We start from the raw sequence: 17,005 nt of genomic DNA on the forward strand, positions 1-17,005 counted from the left end.
TCAGTCCTGTTTAGTATTTGTTGTATCTGCCCTAGCCCTGTTTTCCCCCTCGTGGGTTTTTATTTTCCCCTTTTTGTAAATAAACCTGTTGTGTTGTAAATCCTGTCTGCACCTGAGTTCCTCCTTGCCAAAACCCTGACAGAATGAACCGACCACAAAGGAACTCAGCAGACAGGAGGCAATGCTGGATGGCATCAGCCAGCCAGCGAGATTGTTTTGAGGGCTCTCGCCTTGTGGTGTTCCGGGGGACCAGGGGAGGTCGTTCCGGAGCGAGCGGGCGAGAGGAGGAGCCCCAGAGGTCCCCACCTACCCAGCTGCCCACGGTCCCAGAGGGTCGTGTCCTGGCCGTGGCAACCCTGGGGGATCAGGCAAGTCCCCCCCAGAGTCCTGAGGCACCTCCCACTACCTTCAGTCTCCCCAACAAGCGAGGGAGACGGTTTTCATGGGAGTCGGCTTCAGAGTCTTCGGCGTCCGAGTCTGCCCTGTCCGAGACCAAACTCCCCCAACCCGCCTCTGACCCAGCTGTAGCCTCTGCACCGCGCCCGAGGAGGAAGAGGAAGAAGAAGGGGCCTGCCGGTCCTGTGACCCTGTCTCCTCCCGAGCCAGCAGCGGTGAGCGTGCCTGAGCCAGCAGCGGTGAGCGCTGGCGTGCCCGTGCCAGCAGCGGAGAGAGCTGGCGTGCCCGTGCCAGCAGCGGAGAGAGCTGGCGTGCCCGTGCCAGCAGCGGAGAGAGCTGGCGTGCCCGTGCCAGCAGCGGAGAGAGCTGGCGTGCCCGTGCCAGCAGCGGAGAGAGCTGGCGTGCCCGTGCCAGCAGCGGAGAGAGCTGGCGTGCCCGTGCCAGCAGCGGAGAGAGCTGGCGTGCCCGTGCCAGCAGCGGAGAGAGCTGGCGTGCCCGTGCCAGCAGCGGAGAGAGCTGGCGTGCCCGAGCCAGCAGCGGTGGGCGTGCCCGTGCCAGCAGCGGTGGGCGTGCCCGAGCCGGCAAAGAAGAGAGCTGCAGTCGTGAGAGCGGAGGAGAGAGCCGCGGCCGACTCTGCAGCAAAGACTCTTGTACAGTCGGTCTCTTCTCATAAGGAGATGCCTATTATCCTTGCTGCTAAAGCCTTTTCTGATTATTTGTCCCGTCTTGTCCAAATCCTAGAAGTCCCCGTCAGTCCTGTTTTGTCCCCTGACCCTGTCCCCAGAAGTCCTATGTGTCCAGCCGTTGTCTCCCCGTGTCCCGTTGATGTGGCCCCGTGTCCCGTTGATGTGGCCCCGTGTCCCGTAGATGTCGTCTCCCCGTGTCCCGTGAGTGTAGCCCCGTGTCCTGCTGATGTGGTCATGTGTCCTGTGGATGTGGCCTCGTGTCCCGTTAATGTTGCCCCGTGTCCCGTTAATGTTGCCCCGTGTCCAGTAGATGTTGTTGCCCCGCGTCCCTTGTCTGCTCCTGTCATGTCCCCTGTCAGTTGTCCCGAGACCCCTCCCCGCCCCTCACCACCCAGACCTGCCCGTACCCCCCGTCGTCAGCCTTCGTCTTGCCCTCCTAAGATTCCTACCCCTCCCACCCGCCCTGGTCTGTCCCCCATGAACTTTGTGGTCCCGCCCCCTCCCCTTCCCTGTTTGTTTTTTTTGATTTGTCACCCCAACCCTGCTGTTGTGTATTCATGTTTGCCATTGTTATTATTTGTCATGTCCTGTTGGTTTGTGTCTGTGTCCCAGTCTGTCATGTCAGTCGTGTCCCGTGTTTGATGTTCCCTTGAGGAGCGTCTGGAAGCCGCTCCTTAAGGGAGGGGTTCTGTCATGATTCTGCCCTCGTGTCCTTGATTTTTCCTAGTCTTGAGGCAGGATCATGACAGACCCATGTTTTGTGTACAAGCGCATGGCCTTGTCTTTGGGCCATGTGCTTGTGTTGTCTCGTTCCCTTGCCCCGCCCCCCTTGTTAACCTAGTCGTGTCTTGATTGTCCCATCTGTGCCACCTGTCGTGTCTTGATTGTTTCCCCTATTTAGGTCTCCAAGTGTGCTCTGTCTTGCGTCGTGTCATTGTGATTTGTGTACTACTTATGTGTTCTACACTTGTGATTGTACCTCTGAAGTCCCTGTATAACCGTGAGTGTTATTTGTAGTTAGTGTTCTCTAGTTTTGAGTCTTTGTTTACCTTGTCTGATCAGTCCTGTTTAGTATTTGTTGTATCTGCCCTAGCCCTGTTTTCCCCCTCGTGGGTTTTTATTTTCCCCTTTTTGTAAATAAACCTGTTGTGTTGTAAATCCTGTCTGCACCTGAGTTCCTCCTTGCCAAAACCCTGACACTCCCATTGTAGGATTCCATTTTTATCAAGAAATAAGCATTGAAGCCATTCACTATTTGCTTGGCTATCTCAAAGTGCTTTTTTCCAGATCATTAGATGTGATGCTGTGGTTACCTGGAAACCAATCTTAAGTACCTTCATATAAAAACACTGTCTGATAAGTCATTGACTTATGCCCTAGGATTTGGACACAACCACAGAACTTCCTGGGATAGCTCCTCCAAAGGAAAAAAACATGGTAAAGTAAAACATCTTTCCTGTTCATCCCTTTTGTTTTGAAATTATCCGTATGGCTTTCTATGGATTTAATGATGGCGTAACCTGGGATCCATCCAGCCCGTTGAACTGGGGGTCAGAGCCATTCAATAAGACATGGATCTGTTCTCCTTCACAATTAAAGCCAGTCCAGGCCATTTACATCCAAATATGCTGTATTCAGGCCTTGTTTACACAACAGTATCTCTCTCTCACTTCCTCTCTCTCTCTCTTACCCTTTCCCCTTAGCTGTAACTCCTCCTTCCAAACCATCATTCTAACAGCTATACATTCTTCCTCCCCTTCCACTCTTACTCTGAATGAGTTAGTCACTGCATGCTGAGGCTTCCCGTTGCCTGTGGGGATTTTGGGGAATTTGTGATGACAGCACCTCTCCCTCTGCGGAGGAGTTGCCTTGAATTTCCAAGGAGAAGAGGCAAAGGAGACACTTGTAAAGGCTGAGCGTGTCCACACGAACGTTTCTTGTTTTTAATGGGACCTTAGACACTTTGCACTCTCCTCATCATGACCGTGACAGCCGTTGGACTTCCTGGAATGTTCTGAACTTCTCTAAGGTGAGATGGCCTTCACTGTTTTAATATGCAGAAGTCTGTCTGTGGGGCAGAGACTTCAGCTTCGATGCAGGCCTGCTGGAAACTCTTCAGTGCAGGTGGATGATGGATAAAGTTCATGACAGAGAATCGTGATAGCTTGAAGTCACTTTTGATGAAAGTGTCTGCCAAATGAATACATTTAAAGTTTAATGTGCTTCTAAATGTGAAAGGGAAATGTCAGGACTCGCTGGAAAATGTTACAGTACATCTTCTTGAAACATCTTTAGGTGGGTAGTTCATATGTTCTGTGGTGTGACATTCTGCATTTACTGCATCTAAAACTATTTTAAATAGCATTTTGTTAGTTGTTTAATAATTATTTATGCATGCAGCTTCACTTTTTTAATGAGACTACATAACAGAAGCCTGTTAATAAAACAAGTAATTGCTTCTTAGCTTCCCAAAATTGCCATTTTAGATCTTCCAGTGTGAATTTATATCTTGCCACTTGACAGTTATATTTTACATTTGTTACTTCTTCTTTTAATTGCATCCTTATTTCTCATAATTGCCACTTTATATATTTTCGTATAAATTTATATATTGTAATTTAATGCCAAAAATTTCACAACTTTCTTTATATTGCATCCTTTTTTCTCATAAGTGCCACTTTAGCACCCCCCTCCCACCCCCGTGTGAATTTATATAATACATTTTGATTGTTAAATTCCACAATTGAGACTCGTTCTTTCAACTGCATCTTTATTTGTAATAACTGAAACTTTATTTCTTTTAATTGCATTGTTATAGCTCTGATTTTGACGCATTTGGTGTATTACTGGGCCATTTGAAATAAACCAGTGAAGGTGAAAAAGTGAATAAAAATACTAAAAGAGAAATGGTGACCAGGACCTAATATACAATATACATTTTCCTTATGCAACCCTGAACATTTCTAACAATTAAATGAATAAATAATGCACACTTTTGATGTGCATTAAAAAAAGCTCAGAAATTTGATGCATATCAAACATCAGGAACATATGCCAGGAGTCATAGGACTATTTCAACTTTACACATGTCAGTAATGTTTTTTTTTTTACGTTTAACGTGTACGTTTTTACAGGACCATTACAGTTGCGGTGAAACGTACACTGTGTAATGACTTAATAACGATCTCTGTAAAATGAATGGGAATGGCAGCGTTAACAGTCACTAACAGTGTGTAAAGTGAAAAGAAAACACTGCTTGCCCCTTTTCATGTATTGCAACACTTTGCGCTCAACGAGAAACTTGTAGAACGCTTGAGTGACATTCACAGCGCAGAATCCTCTTTGGCTGTTTGGATCAAGTCTTTTATACAGCTGGGAATGAGGAGGCCTCCTTTTACTGTGGCTTTAGAGAAAAACAGGCTAAAGGAAAGGAGGTGAGAGGACTAGATCTAATCAGAGTTACACTTGCAACACTGTTTCTCATGAGAGACAAAATTTTTGGGGCAAATTACAAAAGAAATGTTTTAACTTCCAATTATGCAACCTCTAAATATTAATCTTGTCATGGTGAGTGACAGATTATGCAATTTTAAAGTATACTAAAGATAGTTTACACTGTAAAATTAGTTAATGATCACCAGAATTGTCACCATTTTAATCACTTTTTACTTTTGTCTTCTTATAAGATAATTTAAAATGGTCTCATGATTTGACAAATTTATTTTTACTTTTTACTTTAACTTTAAGTATTGCATGTAATCTTTCTGTGTGAGTTCCATTTAAAAATGCATTATGGATAATAATAAAATGTCCAAATTATTACATTATACAGTTTTTTTGTGCATTGTAATATATGACATACAGATATAGTGTCATATATTGCATAACCTGTGTACTGCACTGTTTGTGGTTTTCATATGAGCGTGTTTGCATGTGTTGCAGGCACATTGGAAGTCAAGAGCTGTAGGTGGCTGTGAGTCACTGACCTTGTGTGGTGTTTGGTCACTGTTCTTATCAGTTTTTAAAGGTTAAAGCCCTGAGGTTTTGTTAAGGGCAGGTGCATGTTTTCCTTTCTCTTGCTGAAATTTGACCATGTTTTTTGAGTATGTGTGTGTGAGAGAGATAGAATGAGAGCGAAGCACAAGGCAAAGTGTTAAATGAGTGAAGGCCACAGTCAGGGCTGCCAGCTGGCCCCCTTCTCACATTTAACACCACAGATACAGCTCTGATTTTCTATGCATGCTTGGGAGTGCACAGGAATATTCAGTATTTCCATCTGTTGATGACCACTGGCAAAAGTTCCATACTGGATGGTGCATGAAAAAACTCTTTGTGAAGATAAGCATATTAGTCAGTGAAATGAGTTCTGAATTGACCACTGGAAAATCAATATTGATATTTCTGTGACTAATAGTGCTAAATATGTAATATTTATATAAAATGCATCATTTATTTTTATATTAAATATAATACATAATAGGTATTATGACTCGAAACAACATTCAGAATAGCATAAAAACATTTATTTTGTAGTAATCATAGTAATCATTATTTAAAAAGAAAAAAATATTGCAATATAGTTATTTATATAAGACAGTACATGTTATTTATAGGTTTTATAGGTTATAGATTTATAGATTTATAGGTTATTTATAGGTTTGGGAATCGAAATATTCCGGTTCCGGTTCCGCCTAACAGTTCCTATTCCGATACCGGTTTCATTAAAATCGTTAAACAACTATTTAAAAAATAGTGGTAAGGAAAAATTCACAATAGTAAGCCTAAAGTGTGTTCTAATGTCACTATCATTGAGGATTTTAATAGTATCTGTGTTTAAATGCAAGATATTTTAAGTCTACCTGAAGTATACTTCTAATAGTTCCAGTTTAGCACAATAAAATACTTAAGTATTTCTTTAGTTGGACTTCAGCACTACTTACACATTTAAAGTGCACTAAGCACAACATTTGATGTTTCAATCCAAGTACAGTATACCAGTTTAGTTTACTAAAAGTACAATTGCAGGGTTTTTTTATGAAGTACATAAATGTATGGTTCGTAGACTTTACCCATTTCTTTTCACAGCCTAGCATTCACTTCTGGAATGATTTGGCCTGTCAGATGCAATTTGCATGCTAAACTAATAAATCTTACAAAACCCCAACCAATCACATCTCAGTATAGCACGATTTCACGCTATCAGCCCTTTGATTGAAACATCCTGCCAGGAATAATCTTTGTCTTTCACAGTTCATCTTTCTAGATGATGTTCTTCAGCTACAGTATAAGGTGTCAGAAAAGAATGTTCTTTCTTTCTCCACCAATCAGACTCTTCCTGTGGTTTAATGTGTGTTTTTGTGGCGCGTGGTTGGGGGTTAATAAGGGGTTTAGCAGGGTTGCTAACCACAGCCTGGTCTGGGACATTTAGGTCGTCTGATGAATGGCCGGTGCATTGTAAATCAGCCACTGGAGAGCGAAGAGCTGGATTCCTCAAAGCACTGATGTCACCACCGTCGTGCCTTCAACAAATCCAGACTTGAATGCTCTCAGCCCGAGCCAGATGTTCAACCCCTCAGATCCCCTGTTATTCCCTCCTCTACTTGTGCAAGATTCCTTGTAATTCCCTCTTTGCTTCTCTGGGATTCCGTTATCCCTTCTCTGTCTCTCTGAGACTCTTTACTCTTCCCGGAGTGTCTCTTTGGGATTCAGTCTTTCTCCGTCTGTGAGATTCTTTGTTTTTTTTTCCAGACTCTTCCTTTGTGGGCTTCCTATTACTCTCTCATTTTACTCATGTTTCCAGCTCCTTGTGAATATATGTGTGCTTTTCCATAAAATCCCATTTCACATGTACGCAACAATGTTTTCAAAATGATTTGCGTTTACACATATCTGCAAAAATCACCAAAAACACTGTATTGCGTATGCCAGGCCAGTAGTTGGCACTGTCACCTAGTTAGTTAACAGTACCTGTAGGGAAGTGTTTGATTATGTTATGTTATGATGTTGTATATGATGCGACTCCACTGTTGGTTGTAATATTGGTGAAGTAAATCCACACTTTGCTGAAGAAGTGTTAGCAAACTCTTGAGCAGCAACAATAGTACCATGTACTCATTGTTGTGCATGTTTGTTCGCGCTTGCCTTTCAAATCGACACGTGCTGTGAATCTCTACATTCCTAACACGTTCTATGCATGTGCATGATGTCACCGTTTTCAAAGATTCCTGTTTTGGTTGTTTACACGGAAAATCCCCAAAACATCATTTGCACAAACAGGAAAACTGCATAAAAAGTTTGCCATTTTTGGCTGAAACGTTGCCGTGTTGACGGCCTCTAAGCTGCATTTCTGGTTTAAGAAAATGGTTTATGGTCTAACTAACTAGTCTTGGCCAGAATGTCCATCTAAAAATGTTTTTAAAACTATCAGACCAGTCTAATTAACTTGTCCACCCAATGAAAACCAGTTTGACCAAGTTGACCTTAGGCTGATAGGTTAAAGATGTTTTTTACGAGGCAGGACTGAGAACTACACCATCAGAAAAATTATTGAAACACAATTCCTTTGGATAAAGAAAGTCTGTGAAATGGCATAATCACACTTAAGTATGCTACACTGAAAAAAAGGAAAAGCAGTTTTACTGAATTTACTAAAAGGATACACTTACAATCTACTTAATACATTTATGTTTAAGATGGAAACATAATTGTATTGTTTTAATTCTAAATGAAATTCAACATAATCATCAAAACATGATATAATCACTTTGCAAGAAAATGTTCAAATTGTTTCAGATGTCAAACAAATGGTGTTCATGTAAAATGATTTTTTTCTGCTGTTTGATTTATTTAATTAAAATAGGCCCATGTCACACTATTACTTTGTATTTTCTTCTCAACTTAATTCCATTGTGTAGGCTATAATTAATTTAATTCAGGTTTGTGAAATACGTCGTTTGCGCGGGAGCAACGCGCGCGAGAGCGTCTGCGCATGCGCTTTGAAATCCAGACCACACCAGGACCGTTGGTTTGGAAAGGACACATGAGGGTACTGCCTGTCTTGTTTTCAGAGCTCGTTAAAAGGTAAGAATTTCAGTATCTATCGTATGATATATTATACAAATGCATTCATTGTCAGATTAAATGCAACAATAATGTTTTAAGATAACCCCACACGCTTTTAAATCGATGGTATATTTCTCGAGTGTCGTCGCAGATTTTTTTTTTTTTTTTTTTTTGGGTGGGTAACGTTCAGGTTAATAAACCATGAATATTACTGGTAACATTAGTTTATCAAACTTCTACAATCCGATTAAACAATTTACAGATGGAAATCAAGTTCTCATCAGGTGAATAATAATAACATGGACTTTAGGATTTGTGTGGGGGAGGGGTTCGTAGCCGTTGTCATATCACTGCAATGGGCAAAAGCGCTCGCTCGATGCTCTGTCAGTGCATGTCTTTGATTTACCGAAAGTGGTGGACAGTAACGGAGTAGCTTTACATTTACTTAAGTACATTTTTCAAGTATCTGTACTTTACTGGAGTCGTTTTATTTTGAGTAACTTTAAAAATAAACTTTTAAATCGGATCGCGAATCGCACCAAACGATTCGTTTAGGAATTAGAATGATCCGATTGCAGCAGCTGTTCTGGAGTCGACCACTCACTGATTCAAATGAACCGTTTAGTGTGAGTCTACAGAAGAACCGGGAGATCTTGTGAGCGCGCGTGCATCTTGATGTTGCTAAAAGTAAGTTGTTAATGTCGAAATTTAGGATAAATTGTTGTAACTGAAAATCATGTTTAGGTCAAAATTGTCAGTTGTTTGGGAACTAAACCCGCTGTAAAGAGTGATCTGTTTAAGCCCACTGAAATGCTCGAGTGCAGACGATGCAGACACAGCAATCAGCGTCTCTGTGCTTTAGGTAAAAAAAATAAAATAATAAACATTAACGCAAATTAATAAAATAACTCATTTATTCAAATTCCACGCTGCCGTAATATTAACAGTTTTATTAAAATGCTACCATGTCCTATGTGACGTCTGTTTTTATATTGTTTATCAACAGTAACGTTATATTGTTTGGATTAACTAGACGAGTAGACTGACATGAATGTTTATTCATAACCGTACCGAAAATAAGTAAATATTGTTAGCTGATGCTAACTGTCTAGCTAACAAGCTTGCTGGTGCTAACTTGAGGTATTTTTTATAAATAATGTCCAAATATTTTTATTCAACCACATATATATAGATTACATCTGGGGAGAAAAGAAAGGATGTGATGTTCAGAACATGGTAACTAACATTACAGTAATTATCAAAGAGGAAAAGAGAAGCACCCCGTTTGGCCAGGGTTGTTTTTACACCACAGACAAGATTTGAGAAGGAAAAAATCATTATGATAATATAATTATATTTTCCTTAAAATGTTCTTCCTAACTTCAGGCCTTTTTATCATGTCATATATAACTGTGATGTTCTGTAAAACAACAAACTTTAAAATACTTTGTTCTTACTGGTGAAGATCAGATGGTCATCTCTGTTTTCTCTCAGGTACATCACAGTGTAAGCTTCACAGGTAACATCACTCTCGTCAACGTAGTCCATATGAACAAAAATATATCTTGACTCCATATAGTGGTTATTTTGGAATAAATCTCAGGTATTTTGAGCAGTAGGATTCTAAAAAAAAAAAAAAAATGTTCTAATATAAAATTAAATTAATCTATATATCTTTCTCTATTAATCCATCTATCTTTCAGTACTTTTTTACTTAAATACATAAAAAATGTAGTACTTTTGTACTTTCACTTGAGTAAAATTGAAAAAGGAGTACTTTTACTGGAGTAATATTTTACTATACGTATCTGTACTTTTACTCAAGTACTTGATTTGTGTACTTCGTCCACCACTGGTTAAACATACAGTATGTTTTTAGTGCAGGGACCTATTTTATCAAGTAAACGAATACTCGATAGCCCGGCCCTCGTCCATAACTCACAAAAATCTCTCAGGCAGGTTTTTAGATTACAATATTAGGATTTCACATCTAAATTAATAACATTTTTGTTGGCTAACTAACATGGTTGACACTTTAAGATGGATATCATAATTAATATAAATGACTGCTGCAATAAAGGTTATTTTATGGTATGCTATAAATTGTTTTTTAAAGTGAATGTTGGTTAATTTTCTAGTATTTACCATACATTTTGGAAAAAATTAAAAAGTCTTTTTTCCAAAAAGGTACATCTTAAAAGGGGGTAATATTATAAATAGCATTGTCTTTAATTTGGAAGCGTACAGTAAACTGTTACTTAAAATCATTAATTGTTGCTGTTATTTATGCCTAATTTCTGCTCGTTCTCTCTTTACAGTGACATTTGCTGTACATTTGGAATTCCAAAGCCTGTTCAGACAAATTACGAGCTAAGTCAGTCCCCAACAAAGGCAGTTAGCCTTGTAGAAGTCGGTGAATTAACTGATGAATACCCCTTGGCTGACTATTTGATTGGACATGTGCAGATGGTAACGTTAAAGAGATTTTTCTGCTGCAAAGGTAAGGAATAAAAAAGTAAAAATAGCAGGTTAGCACACTATAATTTTTTTTGTTTGTTTGCATGTATTCACACTCTATTTTTTGTAATTCATGTTATTAGCATTACATTTCACATAATAAAATCAAGCTATTATCTTTATTATATTTTTCTAGACCACAACATATTTGCCATACACATACATTTTTAGGAACTTTTAGTGAATGAGACCCATTGTGCTCTTTTGTATAATTGTGACTTGAGTAATGTCTTAAACTAACCTTTCTTTTTCTGCTTTGGCTTATTTTTAAGGATGACATTGATGCAGCTTGTGAACTTGCCGTCAGAGGACTGTCTATCTATCTTAATGAGGACTCTAAAGATCTCATTCAGGAATATGCGGTGAGTAGTTAGAGCTTAACTGATGGAATCTGTACTATGTTCAACAAGCAAAATATTAATACATCTAAAAAACATGGTTTCATCAAATATGCACACTGCAACATAAATGTAAAAAATTATAATTTTATCCACTAGACATGTAGCATTAATTGTAATACATATTCATCTTTTTTTCTGTCTTTAGGACATGGAAGAAGATCTTTTACAGTGTGCGATTGAGAAGACTACCATGGGCATCTTCGTGATAAAGCACACTGCAGACAATGAAGCCCATGATGTAGGCATTGTGCTAGAGGGTGTAGCAGTGCTTCAGGACATCGACAGTGTGGATTTTGCAACTTCAATGTTTTTGGTCTAATTTATGCTCTTAACCTGCAGTACCCCACAAAGTTGCGTTTTACATATGAAATTTAGCAAAAACTCATCATGGACTTGGATGCGGGTGAATTCTCGATCAAGGCCCAAAATTTCAAATCTGAACTCCACCAGTGAGATGGACTGATTTTTGAATGACTACTGAGACTACAAACAATCAACCTCGGAAAATTTCAGCAGCCTTCATGCAAGACCACCGCAGAGGGTAAACCGTGATCTTGTTGTTTAGACTGTTCCCCTTTGCCTGCTCTCGTTTCTTTATCTTTTTTTTTTTGTCTGAATTTGGCCCTTCGTTGGACTGGCTCAGAAGTTGATTGATTAGAGAGCTGAATCTATGAAACATGGTTGAACTAGCATAAATAAGATACTTTGTTTATAGTTTAGGTAAGGGTCAGATACTGTATTTTCACATTGTTTTGTAATGTCTATATATAATTATCTTTGAAACTAAAGCGTTTTTCTTGAAATAACATTTCCAGGTAGGGCTGCACGATATTGGGAAAAAATGACATTGCGATATTTTATTTTTCTGCGATATATATTGCGATATGAAATCTAATCTATTTTTTTCTTACAAACAAAAATTGGGTGAGCACACTTACATTCTCATTTTAAATGATGTAAACAATCGACACCATAGTGTCAATTGATTAATATGTGCGAGGGAGAGAGAGCAAGACAGCGCTCGTGTTGTTTGAAGCTGGTGAGCTTGCGGCCGGGGCTCACTCTCTCTCTCCCTCTCTCTTTCTCTCTTGCATGCTCTCACTCGTGCTCTCTCTCTCTCTCTCTCTCTCTCTCTCTGCCCTGTTAAACTGACAGGACTTAAAAACACATATAAAAGATAAACTTTCACTCTATGATGGTTAAGCTGTACAATTAATCCGCGAATCACATTCGTCAAGAGCTGGAGAGCAGCTGGCCCGTACAGTTAATGAATAACGAATCAACTACGACAGCCTACATCACACATCCTGCGATGTGACTATCGTGCAGCCCTAGTTCCAGGTACTGGTGTTCTTGGGTACAGTTTTAAGGTTTCTGAGAGAAATGAAATAAATTAGTGTTACAATGTTGTATTAGTTTTTAAACGCACAGTTACATGCAGTATAATGTTACTTATGTTTATGATATTGTTTAAAAAAAAAAAAGAAATCTTGTAAAACTTATGAAGGTTTAAAAATATTGTTGATCTACATGTTATGCATACAAAATGAACTGTGTTTGTTTTTATACTAGTCTAATTAAAACTGATATGTATTTTTATTAAATTTAATAATCAGAGAAGTTATTTATGCTATGCTTTTGAAAGCACAATGTTATTTAGACATGCCATTTAAATTACACATTGTTCAAATTGTTAAATAAAGGATTTACAAAAGTTTTGTGTTACGTGAAATGAAACATGCGACAACAAACCATTGAAATGTATGAAAATTTAATTTTAGTGAAGTTATTACAATTATGTTAAGATAACTTGATTTAATTGCACAGAATTAACATGATTGAAGCAGAAATCTGAAATAAAAAAATAATGTTAAACTAGCATAACTGAATCATGTTAGTATAACTTGAAAAGACTATGTACACATTACTTTTTGAAATTGCATAGGATTAACACAACCGTATTATAATGAAACCACATAAATGCATAGGATACTTTGAACTCAAACTGAATGTGTGGAACCAATGTCCATAATTCGATTGAGTAAATCCAACAAATCTTTTTTTTCAGTGTAATCAAGTCGATGTACCTAGCTAGAAAAAAACATCATGCACACATTTAAAGCAAACTCATCATTTCTGTTCTTTCTTTTCAGGATGGTTGGCACAAAGTGCTAATTAGCACAGAGGACCAGTTTAGTCCAAATGGTGGAACGTGATGAACATGGTAGTTTCTGGCATCATACAAAAACTTTCCTGTATATTCCTTATGGCTAGTTTCAAGCTGTAGACTGGAACATGGAAGATCAACCCATGATGACTTTAGAAGGACAGAGGTCATCAGCTTTGCAAGAGGCCTCCGAACTGACTTTCTCCCGTGAGCTTTCAATGGCAAATTCAACCATGGATAGAAACCTGACTTTAAAAGATACTCCTGATTCACTATCATCTGTTATAGATGAGCCTTTAAAAGACCGACCACAACTTGACCTGAAAAATAAAAGTTCATCTGAGAAGACCAATCAAATTGTACCAGTGCTCGTCAGCAAAGATGGAACTTGTCTTCAAATCTCGAATCGTCTCACAAAACAAAAGACAATGAAATACACTGAACATAAAATCACTTCCGCTCCAATATCAACCTCAAAACTTGAACTTAATGGCATTTATTGTGTACCTGACCTCCAAATGGATGCTGAGACCGGGTTTAGCTATTTATTAACTCCCTCAGATAGTCCAGTGACCAACAGCATTGAAGTAGACTCCTCAAACACCCAATCTACTACTTATCCTTTCTCTAATTTGACATCCAGAGCCATATCAGAACCAGCTTACTCTTTTGCATCCTCTCCATTGGTACCGTCCCACCTTGAACACCCTTACTCGGCTCCTTTGCCAGTCACCAAGGGAGCTGATCTACCCCGAATCATCAAACACAAGCCCAGCTCCATTACCTTTGCAGATTACGACAGCTTTTTGGGTCTAATCTCGAACACTCGGGCCAATGAGAGTTCAGATGCTTGTGACACCTCTTCTGAAGATGATGACGACGATGTGTTTCCCAAGTGCAAAGAATTTCTCCAAAGCTCCAGACAAAATGGTGGTGGACTGGAGAAACAAAGGAGGAAAGGTTCCTGTGGACAAGCACATGGAGAAGGAAGCTCCAGCACCAAGCTGCCACCCACCAGAAGCAGCAGCTATGAGGCGGAGGAGGAGAGCAGCAGTACAGAGGTGAGGGTCCAATCTTGGTTAGATGTTTAATAGGCCTTTTGGGAAGCTTAGCTTTGTCTTTAAGCAGTATATCTTGTTTAGTTTTCAATGTCTGTATGGCATTCAGTTCAGTACTGTATTAATATTCCACAGGTTCAGGCTCAACCTATAAACACTAAGTGTTAAAATTCTGAAATGAATGCAAGCCAAATGCCGTGCATTAGTACATTTAAATGGTTTTGTTGCTAATTTTAGCTTTAAGTGCCATTCACGTTTCTCCCGATTATTGAAAACATGGAAATATTGGGGAGTTTTTGTTTGCCAGGTCTGTAAAAGTCAAGAAATATTTTCTTGACTAGATTTTGTGCTTATATTAAAACAAGCCATAGTTGATGACTGACTTTTTGTGCGAAATTTTCAAGTGTGTTTATTTCAATGAGTCAGTTAAGCAGGTTCATAAATCTGTCAGAAAAGCATGGAATTGCTCTGGTATCGGAATCGTTCTAAATAAAAATAATATATATTATCTGTTATCCCAAATAACTGCATGGAAAGTCATGGAAATTAATTCGTCTAAATATGTATTTTAGTACGTTTTTACTTTATTTATTTATTTATTTGCATACTAATTTGAGAAGGCACTCATATTCTTTAGGAAAATAAAAATGATTTGAGTCACATTTTAAAATGAAAGTGAAGCTGTCCTGAGCATCAGTCGTAGCCTCTGTTTTCATGGAATGCTGAGTCTGATGTCCTTCCTGTCGCCTGTCTGAGCTAAAGTCTGTTCAACGGTGAACTTAGTCTTCCATTACTTACAACTCCATTTAGTTGGAGCCAGTCATGGATGATTTGCATCTTTCTACAAACCTCATGCCTGACCTGACTGTTGGCAACCTGTGACCTTCCCATCCCCCGTTTATTGGCCTTTAAAGAGGTATCACGTGGACACATATGAAAACACAATAGATTATTCCCTACAATGCTTGGTTAAGAAATCCTGCAAAAAATTCCCATACCATTCATACCAGAGATAACCAGAACAAAGAGTAAAGTTGATCACACCCTCTTATTCTGTTCTTATCACTACATAAGCACGAGTCAATGTTGTTCAGAATTTCTATTAATTTTGATATCTTTAGCTATGGTTTGTTGTTAGAATAAGTAGCCATTCCTTTACCATCATCATATATTTTTTTATATTTTGTATACGTTTTTTTTAAATAGATTAGATGGTAATAGATTTTAATGTCATATCTGCATTTTTCGCAAGTCAATGTTTTTTTTGTTGTAATCTTCATGAAGTTATGCCTTTATTCTGGGTTTCACAGCTACATATAGATAATATTACATGTGTGATAACTAATAAATTTTTTTTTGCTATTTAAATATTTTAATTGCAAAAATGTTATAAAAATCTGTCTAACTGTATATAGTATTATTCTGAAAATAATCTATTTCTCTTTCTCTGTACTAAAAAGTATATTTATAGATGTAGATTTGCTTTTGTTTTTAAATGATTAAAATTAATTAAATATTACATTATTAAATAACATTTGTATTTACATTTTTCAATTGCAGATACTCTTACCCCCAAAGAAAATGTCTGTATTAAATATTTATTTATTTATTATAATTGAACAAATAAATACTTAACTTTTTGTACTGGAAGAGACTGTCAAACCAAGAAAGAAATCTAGGGTTGTGATGACTTACAGTCACTGCTTAGTGTCAGTGGTGTAGATACAGTAGTTAACAGAACGTGCAGCGGTTAAAAGGATTTTTCTAGGGCAGGTGAGCTGAGATGGTTTGTTAGGCCCCAGCACCCCTCTGTTCTGCATGTGCTCGACTCTCCCTTCCTGTTACTAGTTCTCTGTTCATGCATGATTTAAAATGAAACTGTGAAAGAATGTGGTACCCCTCACGTGAACGCTGACCTTGCCTCATTTGCACATTCTTAAGAAATACCACAATGAGCTGTCTATGGATAAGGACAACATTTTTGTATATATAGTATATTTCAAGACTATTTCAAAATTTATAAATGAGATTCCACAGAACAATTCATATGGAAATTAAATATTAGTTATTAGGATAGTCCTCAATTATTGATTTTTTTTTAAATACATTTTGCATCCTCACCAATTGATGGCGCTGTATACAAACCTTTACCCATGTTGTGGCCAACAGCACCAGTAGAGCTGTTATTTCTACTTGTTTATGTGGATTTTATTTGTGCATATGTCTTGGAATTGTGAAAAACTCTGCATCTCTAGTCTTCTGTCTATATAAGAATGAGGAAAAACATTCAGTTTGACAGTGAACGGCTCCTGTGACAAAAAGTAGGAGGATTTTCTTCCTCCTTTGAGTCTTATCTGACCTGGATTTGAATGAGTTCAGTAAAGGGATTATGGCTGGTGGCCTTTAAGGACATATTGCTACATTCTCTCTTGGAGCTGGCTGGCACGCTCAGTGGGTGGCATGGCCATGGCAGGAAGCCCAGAGCAATGCCAAAGCCAGGCACTTGACTCCTCATTTCCATGTCAATGGGCCAGTGCTGAGATTTACAATGTGGCCAATTTGCGGTGGTGCAGTTATGGTCCTCGGCCATTCTGTCCACCGTGGAAGATAACAATGATGAGCTGATCTGGTGGGACTGACTCATACCGGCCTAGTTGCCATGACAAGTGTATTTTCTCACGACTGACAGGGCGGAAAGGGGTGTTGTAACCGATGCTG

At 38.8% G+C, this 17,005-nt stretch overlaps 1 protein-coding gene across 2 annotated transcripts in view; it reads left to right on the forward strand.

The window, feature by feature from the left end:
* The first annotated feature begins 2,853 nt into the window (after positions 1–2,853).
* Positions 2,854–17,005, forward strand: part of LOC127972727 (stAR-related lipid transfer protein 13) — an 82,198-nt gene continuing 68,046 nt past the window's right edge. The window contains exons 1-2 of one of the 2 annotated variants that reach the window (XM_052576464.1): positions 2,854–3,111; positions 13,216–14,290. In XM_052576464.1, coding sequence (XP_052432424.1) covers positions 13,358–14,290 — 933 coding nt within the window. In that variant the 5' untranslated portion in view covers positions 2,854–3,111; positions 13,216–13,357. Of the gene's footprint in view, positions 3,112–4,388; positions 4,517–13,215; positions 14,291–17,005 lie in introns of those variants that run through there. The other variant, XM_052576465.1, reaches the window with a different exon arrangement.

The sequence above is a fragment of the Carassius gibelio genome, chromosome B15 (assembly GCF_023724105.1).
Source record: "Carassius gibelio isolate Cgi1373 ecotype wild population from Czech Republic chromosome B15, carGib1.2-hapl.c, whole genome shotgun sequence".
NCBI lineage: Eukaryota > Metazoa > Chordata > Actinopteri > Cypriniformes > Cyprinidae > Carassius > Carassius gibelio.